The 13,443-nt window shown below is 43.9% G+C and overlaps 1 protein-coding gene across 5 annotated transcripts in view; it reads right to left on the bottom strand.

The window, feature by feature from the left end:
- The window catches only part of LOC147448421 (S-adenosyl-L-methionine-dependent methyltransferases superfamily protein), a 119,454-nt gene that overhangs the window by 7,305 nt on the left and 98,706 nt on the right, over nt 1-13,443 (bottom strand). For all 5 annotated transcript variants that reach the window (XM_086521041.1, XM_086521040.1, XM_086521042.1 and 2 more), the window contains one exon: nt 6,284-6,350. In XM_086521041.1, the coding sequence (XP_086377167.1) occupies nt 6,284-6,350 (67 nt within the window). The remainder of the gene's footprint in view (nt 1-6,283; nt 6,351-13,443) is intronic.

The raw sequence follows: 13,443 nt of genomic DNA, 5'->3' as shown, positions 1-13,443 counted from the left end.
GTTTTTGCAAGTGTTTTTTTTTATGCGACTACATTGGGGAAAGTGCAAATGAAGCAATCTACGCACGTTTGACAAAGTTTGGCTATGTATGACCATTTGTGGCTCAATTTCATGCAATTTGATGCTACAAATTGGGGTTTTGCTCTTACATGCTTCTAAAGGCTGTGTATTAGCCTTATGTATGTTTTGTGAGGCTAAAAACAACTAAAATTGTTGTTTTTGAGCATATATTCGCTCACTGAAATTTCCTGTGCATAAATTTCACAAATTGATTTTTGTGCCCAAATCGACCTATTTTGCCCCAAATTGCTCCTGTGACCACTTGGAGTTGTAGTGCACACCTCTGTGAGGATATACTCCGGTTTTTGTGCATTTTGCCCAAAACTTCAGCGTATTAGCCCTCTTATTCGTGCAACTATGGCCTCATCTTCTTCGGATGTGAAGAATCTCTTCGAGATTAGGAGGTTCGATGGAACAGGTTTCGATCTTTGGAAAAACAGGATCCAGGGAATCCTATTTCTTAAGGATTGTGAAGGGGCACTTGAACAAGTAAAGCCACAGAATATGACAGATGAAGCATGGGTTATTCTGGACAGGAAGGCTGTTACATACACTAAAATGGCCATGACTGATGAGACAGTCATTGATGTGAAAGGTCTCACAAGTGCTTTTGATGTGTGGGAGAAGTTAAAGGGAATGTATGAGAATACAACGCCTGTCAACCAAGTGCATTTGATGCGAAAACTTGTTGGCATGCAACTGGATGAGTCCAAGAGCGCTGCATAGCACTTGTCGTTGTTCGCAGGTACTTTGTCGCAGTTACAGGATTCAGGCTTGCCCCCTTTTGATGATAAGTTGAAAGCTATCTTCTTGCTTATGACCTTACCTGAGTCATGGGAAACATTGGTGGTTTCATTGTCCAATAACCCTAATTTGACCTTTGATGGTGTTAGGGGTTCTATCTTGAATGAGGAAATCAAGAGGAAAGCAAGTGGAGAGGGAGACAACTCTGCCAAGATGTATGGTCAAAAGTCAAGCTTTGCCGCATTCTTTTTGGCTTGAGGCCATCATGTGTGCCACTTATGTACTTAACACGTGTCCTACGAAAGCTTTGCAGTCTATTACTCCATATGAAGCATGGCATGATAGAAAGCCTTCTATTGAGCACATGCGTGTTTTTGGCTGTTTGGCATATGCTTTGGTGCCACAAACACAGCGCAGAAAATTGGATGATAAGGCTGTCAAATGTATTTTTGTTGGTTATAGAGCTGAAAGCAAAGGTTACAGGTTATATCATCCGCAAACAAAGCGTATTTTGGTTTCTCGGGATGTAGTGTTTGTGGAAGACTTTGTTCAGCCCTTGTTGTCATGTACTAGAGACAATAATGTAAGCTCACAGGACATTTATGACACTTTGTTGCCTCTTTTCAGTGGTGGAAATACGAATATAATTTCCAAAGGCAAATGTACAGACTATGGGGGTTTCTGAAAATGTTACAGATCAGCCTATTACTGTAGGATTTGGTGCAATCCTTGGCGTAGACGGGGAAGGGGGAGGGTCAGAAAAACCTCTTGGTGGGGATAATTCTTCTTCGCCACTGCCATGCTCATCACCTCCATGCGAAGTATCCATTCCGCTTTGGATAATGACCATACATTGAAGTCTTGGGTTCTCAAGTTCACGAGGAACTTGGGGTCTTGTGGTTCTTGGATTTGTGGGTTCTTGAGGTCTCGAGTGCTTGAGGTTCTAGAGGTGCTTCTTTCGCTTGCACTCTGTGTTAGAGAAGTATCTTCTCTTACCCGAGCTCTACTCTTTTCCGTGGGCGCACCCCTTAGCGTCCTTGCGCTCACACCAAGGTTGCTTTTTTCCACCTCACGTCGATTGGCCGGCCGCTAAGTGCACGGTCCGCTCTCAATGAGTGAAAAGAGGCACAAGGGGAGGCTGGACAGGCCCTTCTTTCTTGGGTTTCCTGTAACTCTTCAAAAACACGATTAGGAATTGACACGCCCAAGAGGACTTGGGTTACGTGCGACCGCAACAAGAAAAAAAAAATATTGTGGTTCTTTCCTTGAGTGATGCAGAACACTGCAAAACCTCTGATACCAATGTAAGGTGCAGCAGATGTAAATGATGAACTTTGTTGAAGATGAGTGCTCCGAACTGTGCTCAAGGTTTGTTTTACTTACGGAAGGAAGAGCCTTCCGTTCCTTTAGTGAGAGAGTGAAAATGATCACAAAACAAAGTGGCAAACACTGTGAATGAAGATATTGAGATTGAGAGATCGAGAGAGAAGAATACGACACCAGAATGTTGTCAAACCTCCTCCAAAGGCCCCACTCTCTATGGTGAGAGTGGTCTACTATTGATTGCACAAATCTCTACAATGCAATGGACTTGCCGACGATGTCGACGACGACGACGAGAGGGACTGAAATCTGAAAACGCTAATGGCTGAAATCTGCAAATCTTTATCTGCTGAATGACTCTATGTCGGTGACGACGATGCGACGACAGGGCACTGAAAACCCAGATGCTGAAATCTGCATTTTTCGGGCTGAATCTGCAAACTTCGGTGGATCTGACCGTGCGAACAGGATCTTCTACGGGAAGGTGAGATCTGCGAGGTTTGGGGGTTCTATTGTGGAGTCACAATGCTGAAAACTGAAAATGCTAACTCAATGGGCGGATCTGACGCCGTGGATCTGGAAAACGCCGAGGCAGAACAACAATGCAAAAACACTATGCTGAATGCTGGAATCTGCTACTGCCGGGGTTAATCTGCGATGCAAAAACGCCATGGCTGTATTGATGAAAAACGCTAGGTTTACTGCCGGGGAAGGTCTTGCTGAGAAGGTGCCTGTTGAACAGTGGTTCCTGCTGCCTCTTCTGCTAGAAAGTGCCCGCGCTAGGGTTTCTTATATATTTGCTTAGGCCATTTGCCCTACCCAGTTCCCAACAAAAGTCACTTAAAAATAATAAGTGAAAAATGGCTAAAATAGGAAAAATAGGTTTTCTGCACTGTAAAATGCTCCTCATGGAATCTGATGGTAATGCTGATGATCATGTTGTGTGCAACCAGAGGATCTTCAAAAAATTACAGCAAGCCTAGCAAGTGTTCTGGTACTAAGAATTTAAATCAAAAGGATATTCTAATACCAGAACACTTCCTAGGCTTGCTGTAATTTTTTGAAGGTTTGGGGTTTTGACCCTTTCCGATGCCTAAAGGTCCTAGGAGCTTTGGGGAAGCTAGGGAGCTAAACAAGTGTTTTGGAGTGTTTTAGAGGCTGAAACAGAGAAGTCGACGTGCGGTATTTTCTCGCTTGCAAAAGTGCTCCAATTCGCATGGAAAATCACCTAGTACGTGGGGATTTTGTCTGTGAAGCCTTCTACTGTCATTATGCTGCCGAAATTGGGCTAGTGTAGGCAATTTTCAGCCCAACAGAAGTAGGACAGCTCGTAGAAGTTTTCAGGTTACCTCCAAGTTAAATTGGAATAAAGAAATACCAAAAGGGGTGCCAACCTTTGGGGCCAACAGGGTGTCACTGTCTACTTGGGAGCATTCTAGCTACCAAGTCGTGATTTGTTTTGAAGTGTTGAATTCCAGTCACACAGGTTTAATTCGTGAAGTTACTTTGTGTCATTGGGTACGAGTAAATTTAGATCAAGTTTTGATCGGGTGAAAGCCAAAGTTACTGCCCTTTAGTGCTACAGGCCGGTTTCATGGTTCTCTCGCCGAGATAGTATCACTTTTTCTTCAAGAAGTGAGCCTTGGTCAATTTTCGGCAAATACAAAAAGTACAATAACTTGGAATTCCATTATGACTGACAAGACGAATGACACCAAAGAAGAGGGTTCCTCTTCATAGGACAAACAGGCTCTTCCTCCAATGTTTGAGGTTGGCGAGAGTTCACGGCCACCACTGTCTGCACCTTTGGTTGATGTGAATGTGCCACAAGCTCAAGGGTTAATGATTGGGCAGCTAGACGAGGATCAAGTTTCACCAGTGTCACAGCAAGCAAGGAAACTTTCTCAGCCAGTAGAGCCCGTTGAGACTCAAGCGCAGGTCTCTTATGTGTCCCGGTAGGGTAGGGAGCATTTGCATGTCGCGGAGTCAATTAGGGCTCCAAGGCAAACCTTTTTTGTCCACGAATAGGTGGTTAGGATGCTAATTCCTCACACTATACCAATTCAACCGCCCACCTTTTAGAGTCCAAACGTTGGTTTAAATGGACACGGAACTACCTTCCAGGCTATGCATCACGTATTTCCACCACCTACAATACATCTTGGGTATTTTGGGGGTGGATCTATGTTTCAAAGCATGGATGGTTATGCGCTAGGAAATCAGTAGTACAGGCCAAGAACAATCTTCGGGGTATCCAAGGCATGATACCAAACCCCATGTATGGTAATATGATTTTCTATTGGCCAAAGATGTGTAAGGATGTGTATAACTATGTTATTATGTGTGTTGTATGTTAAAAAGTTAAAGTCCCTCACAATAAGCAAAAAGGGCTACTTTTGCCGTTTTCTATCCCTAATTTACCTCTTTCCTCATCTCCACGAAACAAGCAATGTCTAACTATCGTTGATAGATTTAGTAAATTTTGCATGTTAATCCCTTGCAAGCCTATTGTTGCTGCAGAGACTCCTGAGGTGGCGCCAAGGTCATCTTAATGAGTCTGTTCAGCATTCGAGTGGTCAAAGCTCATTTCCAACAGTGGCACCATGGGTTCGATCCTAAGTAGCACACATCCAAGCAAGGAAAGAAGTAAAGATTTGTGAAAGTTTAAAGTCCAGATCTTGTCACCATTTCAATTCCGTTGCACTTGACAATTCAATTGTGTTTGAACTGCTAAAGTCGGTTCCACTTCAATTTTTTTCAGTTGGCACGTGGTGCCTATTGGTTACAGCCATACCTTGCTAGGTTTATTTGCTTGCAAAAATGCTAACACAAAGCCTAGAGAAGCTCAAGGGCACACAACAGGTATGTCTTCATAGTGGTCAGAAAAGTCTAAACTTACGAATTATAAGAGGGGCCAAAGCACTCAAAAGAGAAACTACTACGTAGAAGAGGCAAAATCTAAGGATAAGTTAGCCCTGGAATGATGGATGACTATTGTATATACCTTCATAAGTTCAAAACAGTCTAAACTCACGAATTATAAGGATAACACACTCATAAAACTACAAAAGCAAGGAAGGGGGGGGGGGGGGGGGGGGGGGGGGGAGGACTAAATCATTTTATTTGCTACTAAACAAAACTAGATAAAACAAACCATTATTTACTTAACAATGTTTTTAGGATACGCAAAATAAGTTGAAGCGGCTTACTTGGCTAAAACTTGAAACAAGTACTCAACTTTAACCCAATATATACACTACTGGGTTAAAAAAACCCCTAGTGAGGGAATGTGTTCACACATCACTACCAAAATATGCTAACAAATTCCCTTGGGAGTGATGGGGCTAGCACATAAAAGGATAGGAAAGTGCAAAACCCCATGGACCATGATCAATCCATCAAGGGGAATAGTCGTTCATTATTTTGGAAAATAAAAATATTAAAAAATGAAAGAAAATGGTTAATCTTAGTCAAGAATATGGAAAGTTAAAGAGTCTCTAGGGGTTGAAATATGAAAGGTTCATCAATATGAATAGGCACATTTGCATATAAAAGGGAGACCATGCACTTGAATTGTTTCTTTTCTTTAGCATTTGCTCTCTCTCTCTCTCTCTCTCTCTCTCTCTCTCTCTCTCTCTCTCTCTCTCTCTCTCTCTCATATTTTTATTTCTTAGGTAATAGAGACTCCGAGAGTAGCACTTCAGTTGAGCAATGTAAACCAGGTAGTTAGGCTCTCCCCTATTTAGTTTCTCTTAAAACTACTTGTTAACAATGGAGTTTGCTATTGCCTCAACCAAGATGAAAGGAATTCTATGAATAAGCATAGACACATTATACTTATAGCACATCTACCATTTTGAAAAACATTATGTATATCTTCATAAGGTCAGAATAGTTTGGACTTACAAATTACAAGAGGGGATAAAACAGTCGCAAAAATACAAAAGCAAGGGACACAAGAAGACCCAAAAAGGAAAAACAAAATCACATAAGTTGTTACTAGACAACTAGATGAAACAAACCATTATTCACTTGAAAACATTATTTAAAGAACAATCCTATTACATGTGAAATAATTAACTCTTATTTAAACGCCATGTATATATGTAAGAAAATGCTGAGAGAAACTAGGAGCAAAGTTGTCAAATAACACTACCCCTTGCTATCGGTAAAATTGATGCCCCCAATAAGTGAGCCGCTCCTTTGGCTGCTTTCACTTCTTCCTGATCCATAAAATCAACCACATAATCTCTCTCTCTCTCTCTCTCTCTCTCTCTCTCTCTCTCTCTCTCTCTCTCTCTCTCTCTCTCTCTCTCTCTCTCTCTCTCTCTCTCTCTCTCTAAAATGAGATTGTATCCTACTTACCTACCAGCTTCATTACCTTTCCTATTGGGATTGTTTTAGGATCTAGGATGCTTCCTTCTATGCTTGATTTCAGATGATTGTATCACATCTAATACGGTTGTAACTTTTGGTCTCATAGGTCATTTTGGCCTTTTGAGATGTACGGTGTGAGGCCTATGGGACCAAGCTCCACATTGTTGCTTGGAACTTAACATTGCTACTTGGAACTGTAATGCGTCTCAAAGACCGGATGTAGGAACACTTTCACTCGGAGTGACATTGTATTTTACTCAGAGATGCATTGGACAGAGTTTACCACATGCTAGTGGATATAGATGGGAGTCGGTCAAGAGACAAGGGATGAGATCAGAGCTCAGGGGACGACGGTCTACAAAGTGGCTCTACTTTACAAGGAGTTACGGCCGATGATACATTGCCGCAGAGATGATCATGCCAGGTATATGTGGGTGAGACTGAGGCTTTAGATTGGCAGATACCTATATATTACTATATGCTATTTTGCACACAGTACATCAACTTTTGTGGTTCTAGAGGGCAATGACCATTTACTATGTTGGATGAGGACATATGGGAGTTTTCCAAAGATGGTGATATCATGATTTGGGGGGATTTCAACACAAGGACAGCGCAGTGCAAGTCAGTCTTCTATGACACCTCAACGAAGATATTAAGAGAGCTTGATACCACTGACATGGGTCTAGCAAGAGTCTCACATGGTAGAGAGCAAACAGAGTAATGGCAGATTTCTTACTAACATAGGTAGTGCACATGGTTTAGCCATCCTAAATGATATCGAGAGATTCCTTGAGTCGAGCGGTTTCACTTCTTTCTCCCACCATCATGGAGCTAGTATAGTGGCATGACTACACCGAGTCTCATTCAATGTATTGATGATTTTGTGGGGGGGGCCTAGGCCAGTTGAGGTGGTAGTGGATCATGTTTCCCCGACTTTTATGCTTATGTTCTCTTACAGTATACTTGCACCGTCACATGCACCCAAGCCCACTTGCTATACATTTACAAGGGAGACAGACTCTGTATATTTTGATGAGATATCTGTGTGGAGGAACCAGAGCGCCCACACTAGTTCTGACAGACACTATATGATGCAGTAGCACAGGCCTTCCCACATAGCAACCCTTGAGAGAGAAGATGTCCTAGAAAAGTTGGTATGATGAGGAGTAGAGAGACGAGAGTCAAACAACAGAGGGAGGTGCTCATGGGATGTTATCACTCATAGACAATCACAGATTACCTTTCTGCACCTTGTGCGACGAACGAAGAGAGTTGACCTAGCTCAAACCGGTGAGAGATTTATATCAATTATTCTTGATCCAGGACTCAGGTGAAGCTTGGAGACAAAAATATTGATACAATGATGCTAAATGATGAGATGCTAATGGGAACTTGATGCTACTGATGCTGGTTATTGACAATGTACTCAAGAATACTGCGTAGACGCTTGATCTGCGAGGCTAAGGACCAGGTACTACGGGTACTTGGTGGTTGGTACTAGGGGTACTTTGGCACTGCTGGTGCTTGGTACTGCGAAAACTGAAGGTACTTGAGTGCTAAGGACACGCAGGTCCTGATGATCCCTACGCTAAGCTAGGCAGGAGCCAAAAGCCAAAACGCAAGGGGCACTAGGTGTTGGGGTCCTCCTCCGACGACCACAACCATGATGACGATACTTGATGCTTGTACTGAGAGGCTATGGCAGAATCCTAGAATGGGATTGTTGAGCTGAATTCATCCCAATGGATGCTAAGGAAACTGCAGGTGCTTGATGCCGGTGCTGTAGATGGGTACTTAGCCACCGACCGGGAGCGGAAGGGGGCTGATCTGCGGGCTGTTTAGGGGCTGATCTGATGCTGAAAAACACAGGCGTTTGTGGGCTGAAAATGCTGGTATTTGTGGAGATGTTGATGCTTGACTGAATAACGCTAATGCTAGATCTACTACATGGCGATGGGCTGAGTGCTAAACGCTGAAGGGCTGAAACGCTGAGGGCTGGAAAACGCTGGAGGAAGAGACCACTAATGCGGAGTCCTGCGGGTACTTGGTACTTGGTGCTGTGGTCTTGACTCTACCTCTTCTAGCACTTATCCATGGCTGCATAAGTACCACCAAAAGGCTAGGTCGAGCAGCCTTTCTTTACAACCCATGATTTCATTAAATCCCCAAAAGTCACTTATAATTAAGTGCCGTGCTACGAGGTGGTTCACACGCGGTAAGTGCCTATATGCTGAAATGTTGTACTAAGCAAGAGAGGATATGCACCTATGACTAGCTTGGGCATGCACGTTCTGCTAGAGGCTTACAAGGGTGCCAGGCTAGGTCCTAAGCTAAGATTGACGCTAGACTGTAGCAGAAGCTTGTCCACGTGGCACAAGTGCAGTGCGCACGTGGCATCCCCCCCTGTTAAAGGTGAGGCACAATTGCCGAACTTCTACCTGTGGATGCTTTCTGAACTTCTGATACTGATTGCTTCTAATGCTTGAGGATGCATAAGCCGATGCAAACTCCTCCAAACTTGTGGATATTGCAGATTTAGGTACTGTTGCGATGTAAACACCGACCCTACGAGTTACTAGTAGCCTTACTACTGTTGTAGAATACCAGCCTTGATGTTGACTCTGCCTTGCGAACAAGTACGACCACTCGAATAGTCTTGTGGTGAAAACATTGCGGGTGAAGATGAAAGGTAAGGGTGCTTGGAGGTATTTCCAAGGTTGCTTGTTGACGGAAGTGGATGCACACTATATGCAAACGCGAATGCAGATCCTTCCATATCCGCATAGGAGGCAAGTAGATCTTGGTACTCAAGATTTGGATTTTCGTGTATCTGATGTCGACGTTCGTTCAAAGACACGGCACTAAAGACGGGAGCGCGCCCGATGCGTGGTGGACTAAGGGTGGGAGTGGCTAAAAGGTCCAAGATAAGGACACGAAGATTCTTCAAGGAAAAAAACTGGGAGAGATTCCTTGGGTTCTTGGTTCTGCTTGGTTCTTTGGGTTCTTGGTGACCATGGGATACTTGGGTACAGGGGATTCTTCCCTCGAGTTCGCGAAGCCAAAGCACGCATAGAGCTCTGATACAGCGGAAGAGTGTAAGGATTTAGCTCAGATCTAGTACTCCGCACAAAAACAAGGTTACTTTACTTCACTTGAACAGAGAAACTGAATTGAACATAATGAATGAGAGAGACGCGAGAGAGAGAGAGAGAGAGAGAGAGAGAGAGAGAGAGAGAGAGAGAGAGAGAGAGAGAGAGAGAGAGAGAGAGAGACGACTCAGCATGACGGGTCCCGACCACCCTCAAGAGCTCCATTTCTCTGTTGCCAGAGCAAGTACTTGCTTCTTTTCTTGCACAAAAATGCTGATACAATGATGCTAAATGATGAGATGTTGAGATGCTAGTGGGAACTTGATGCTACCGATGCTGGGTATTGACGAGGTATTGAAGGATAATGCGTAGACGCTTGATAGTGCGAGGCTAAGGACTGGGCATTGCGGCTACTTGGTGCTTGGTACTGCAGGTACTTGGATGCTAAGGACACGGAGGTCTTGATGATCCCTACACTAAGCTAGGCAAAAGCCAAGCCGAAACACAAGGAGTGCTAGGTGTTGGGGTCCTGTGACCACGACCACGATCACGACCACAATGACGATACTTGATGCTTGTACTGAGAAGCTAAGGCAGAATGCTGGAAATGGACTGTTGGGCCAAATTCATCGCGATGGATGCTGAGGAAATTGTAGGTGCTTGATGCGGGTGCTGTAGACGAGTACTTAGCCACCAATTGGGAGCGGAAGGGGGCTGATCTGATGCTGAAAAACACTAGCGTTTGTGGGCTGAAAATGCTGGTGTTAGTGGAGATGTTGATGCTTGACTGAAAAACGCTGATGCTAGATCTGCTACATGGCGATGGACTGAGTGCTAAACGCTGAAGGGCTGAAACGCCTAGGGCTGGAAAACGCTGGAGGAAGAGGCCACTAATGCTGAGTCCTGTGGGTACATGGTACTTGGTGTTGTGGTCCTAACTCTACCTTTGCCTGCCTCTTCTAGCGCTCACCCATGGCTGCATAAGTACCACCAAAAGGCTGGTCGAGCAGCCTTTCTTTACAAACCCATGATTTCATTAAATCTCCTAAAGTCACTTATAATTAAGTGCCATGCTAAGAGGCGGTTCACATGTGGTAAATGCCTATATGCTGAAATGTTGTATTGTGTAAGAGAGGATATGCAACTCTGACGGGCCTTGGCATGCATATCATGCTAGAGGCTCACAAGGGTGCCAGGCTAGGTTCTAAGCTGAGACTCATGCTAGATTGTAGCAGAAGCTTGTCCACGTGGCGCAAGTGCAGTGCGCACGTGACAGGCAAGGCAAGTTCAGATGCTTTAATGACATGCTTGGCACTACTGTGCTTAGCATTGCCAGGGTCGATATGTATGCCTAATGTTGTGCCCACGGCAAGGTAGATAAAGCGCTTGGTGGGTTTCCTTATCGAGAATACCATCACTTGGAATATGTTGATGATAGGATATTGCCGCCCGAGGAGGTTGTGGGGGAGAGATACTGTACCAAGCAAACCTTTGGTCGATATGTATGCTTGATATGGTGCTTTCATGAAACCAGAAGAAGCTCTTGGTGGGGCTTTCCATCCGAAATGTTATCACTTGGATTGCCTTGATTTCGGTACAAGCCGGATGCAAATGGAAGGACCTTCGTGCTTTTCTTTATGCTGGCACCCTGAAGGATAATTAAGAGATGGTTGGGCAAGAGCAGTCGAAGAAAAACGTTATGCTAAGCTATGCTTTGGCTGATAGGTAGGCCAAGTTGAAGTTTTTTTTAATACCTCTTTCACCTTTTTTAACACCTCTTTCACCTCTTGAAACACTTCTTCACACTTGTCATCCCATTGCAATGGATCATGCTTTGCCACTTGCTGTAATGGATAAAGAAGCTGCGAAGACAATGGAATAAACCGTGCCATGTACTTCACTTTGTGTATAAAGGTTGCCAATTGCTTCGTACTCGTAGGTGATGGAAGAAGAATAATAGACTTAACCTTTTCTGGATCAGCCTCAATGCCATTTTCTGACACCATGTGGCCCAATAACTTCACCCTTGGCTGTGCTGGATGACATTTCTTTGGATTTAGTTGTCCTCCACATTCATCATATCGAGCCAATACCATCTGCAACTTCTCATGGTGTTCAACCCTACTGCTATAGACACAGAAGTCATCCATAAAAGCTTTAACACAACTACCAATGAATGGTTCCAACACCCAATTTGCTCTCTCTTGATAGAAGGAAGGTCCATTTGACAACCTAAATGGCAATACTGTGTAGCAATTGCAACCCCATGGCGTAATAAAAGTTGTGTTTGTGCGGTCTTTAAGAGCAATCTTCAATTGAAAATAGCCTGAAAAACCATCACACACACTGTACCTCTCATAACCTGCCACTGAATCCAAGATCTGATCGATGAATGGAAGAGGATATGGGTTCTTCTTAGTGGCTGCGTTTAAGGGTTTAAAATCCACACAAATTCTCCACTTCCCATCCTTCTTTGGACTAACTACAACTGGACTCACCCATTCTGTGGTCTCCACTGGAACTATGAACCCTGCCTTCAATAACTTGTCCACCTCTACCCGCAAGGCTTCCATTTGCTCTTGACCCATCCTTCTTAGCCTTTGCCGCACTGGCTTAGCACCTTCTTTCAGCTCTATATGCATCTCTTCACCCTTGAACCCTCTCATCTCTTCATATGAAGTAATGAACAAATCAGGAAAACTAGCCAGCATATGCAAAAATATATCCTTCTCCATAGCTGAGAGGTCTCCACTAATCATTTGCGTCATTAATTCCTGCTTCTTTGACAACTCAACCTTGGTTTGCATAAGCCCTTCAATCACTTCATAAGGCCCTTCACTTTCATCTTCAACCTCATTCGCAAATGCAACTAAACCAATCTCCTGGATTTCTTTGTCCATCAAAAGAAATGCAACATCAGCATCCTCATCACTGCTGGTAGTGCTATCACTGTCCTCATCTGTCACCGTGGAAGAGTCTTCATCACTAGACTCATCCTCATCTTCATAAAGCTCCTCTAATCGTTTCCTTGTGTCCATATTATAAAGCTTCTTGGTACCTGTCTTTCCATAGAGGCTAATCGTACCATGTCGCCAATCTTGAACAGCTCCCACTGCACGTAACCATGGTCTGCCCAGTATAATAGGATATGCTCCCAACCCTGCTGGCATCACATGAAAATCAACCACTGCCTTTGCATCATATGCCTCCACTTCTAAGCTCTTTACAACACCTAATCATTTTACTTTTTGATGGTTTGCCAATCTGATCCGAAAACCTGACACCCCAGCCACTGTGAGACCCATCTTCTCAACGCATGAGTGTGTTATGACGCATATTTGGGCTCTGCCATCCACATAACCTTGTCCCAAATTTTTCCTTTTATGCCACACATCTACTATTGGACAAATGTCTGGTAGCTCGTCCATTGCTAACACCTTCACTGAACCTCTCTTTGGCTCTTTCTCCATTGGGTTAACCATCCTTTTCCACTGTCGCTTTAGCTTAGTCACCATCTCTATAAGCTGCCCAAAAGTAACATCTGCCTTCCTGCTCGTAAGATCCTCCCTCAAGTCATAGCTTAATTGCCCATCCCCTAGTGGAAAATCTGAAACATGAAACTTTCGACGAGCTCTCCTTTTCCTCTTGGCCTTGACATCCTCGCCTTCATGGCTCTTTCTTTTCTTCTTACTAGGACCTGGGGCACTTCTTCCTTCCTTATCCTCTGTGGTCCTCTTCCCAATAGGCATCACTAATGTATCCTCTAGCTTTGATGCCTATTCCAAAGTGACTACACTTAGCACTTTTGTCTTTCCCTTTTCCTCCTGGGTCAGTCCACTGGTTCCTT

Source organism: Adiantum capillus-veneris, chromosome 10, assembly GCF_014529385.1.
Source record: "Adiantum capillus-veneris isolate H3 chromosome 10, ASM1452938v2, whole genome shotgun sequence".
NCBI lineage: Eukaryota > Viridiplantae > Streptophyta > Polypodiopsida > Polypodiales > Pteridaceae > Adiantum > Adiantum capillus-veneris.
This window is presented reverse-complemented; position numbering and strand designations above follow the sequence as displayed.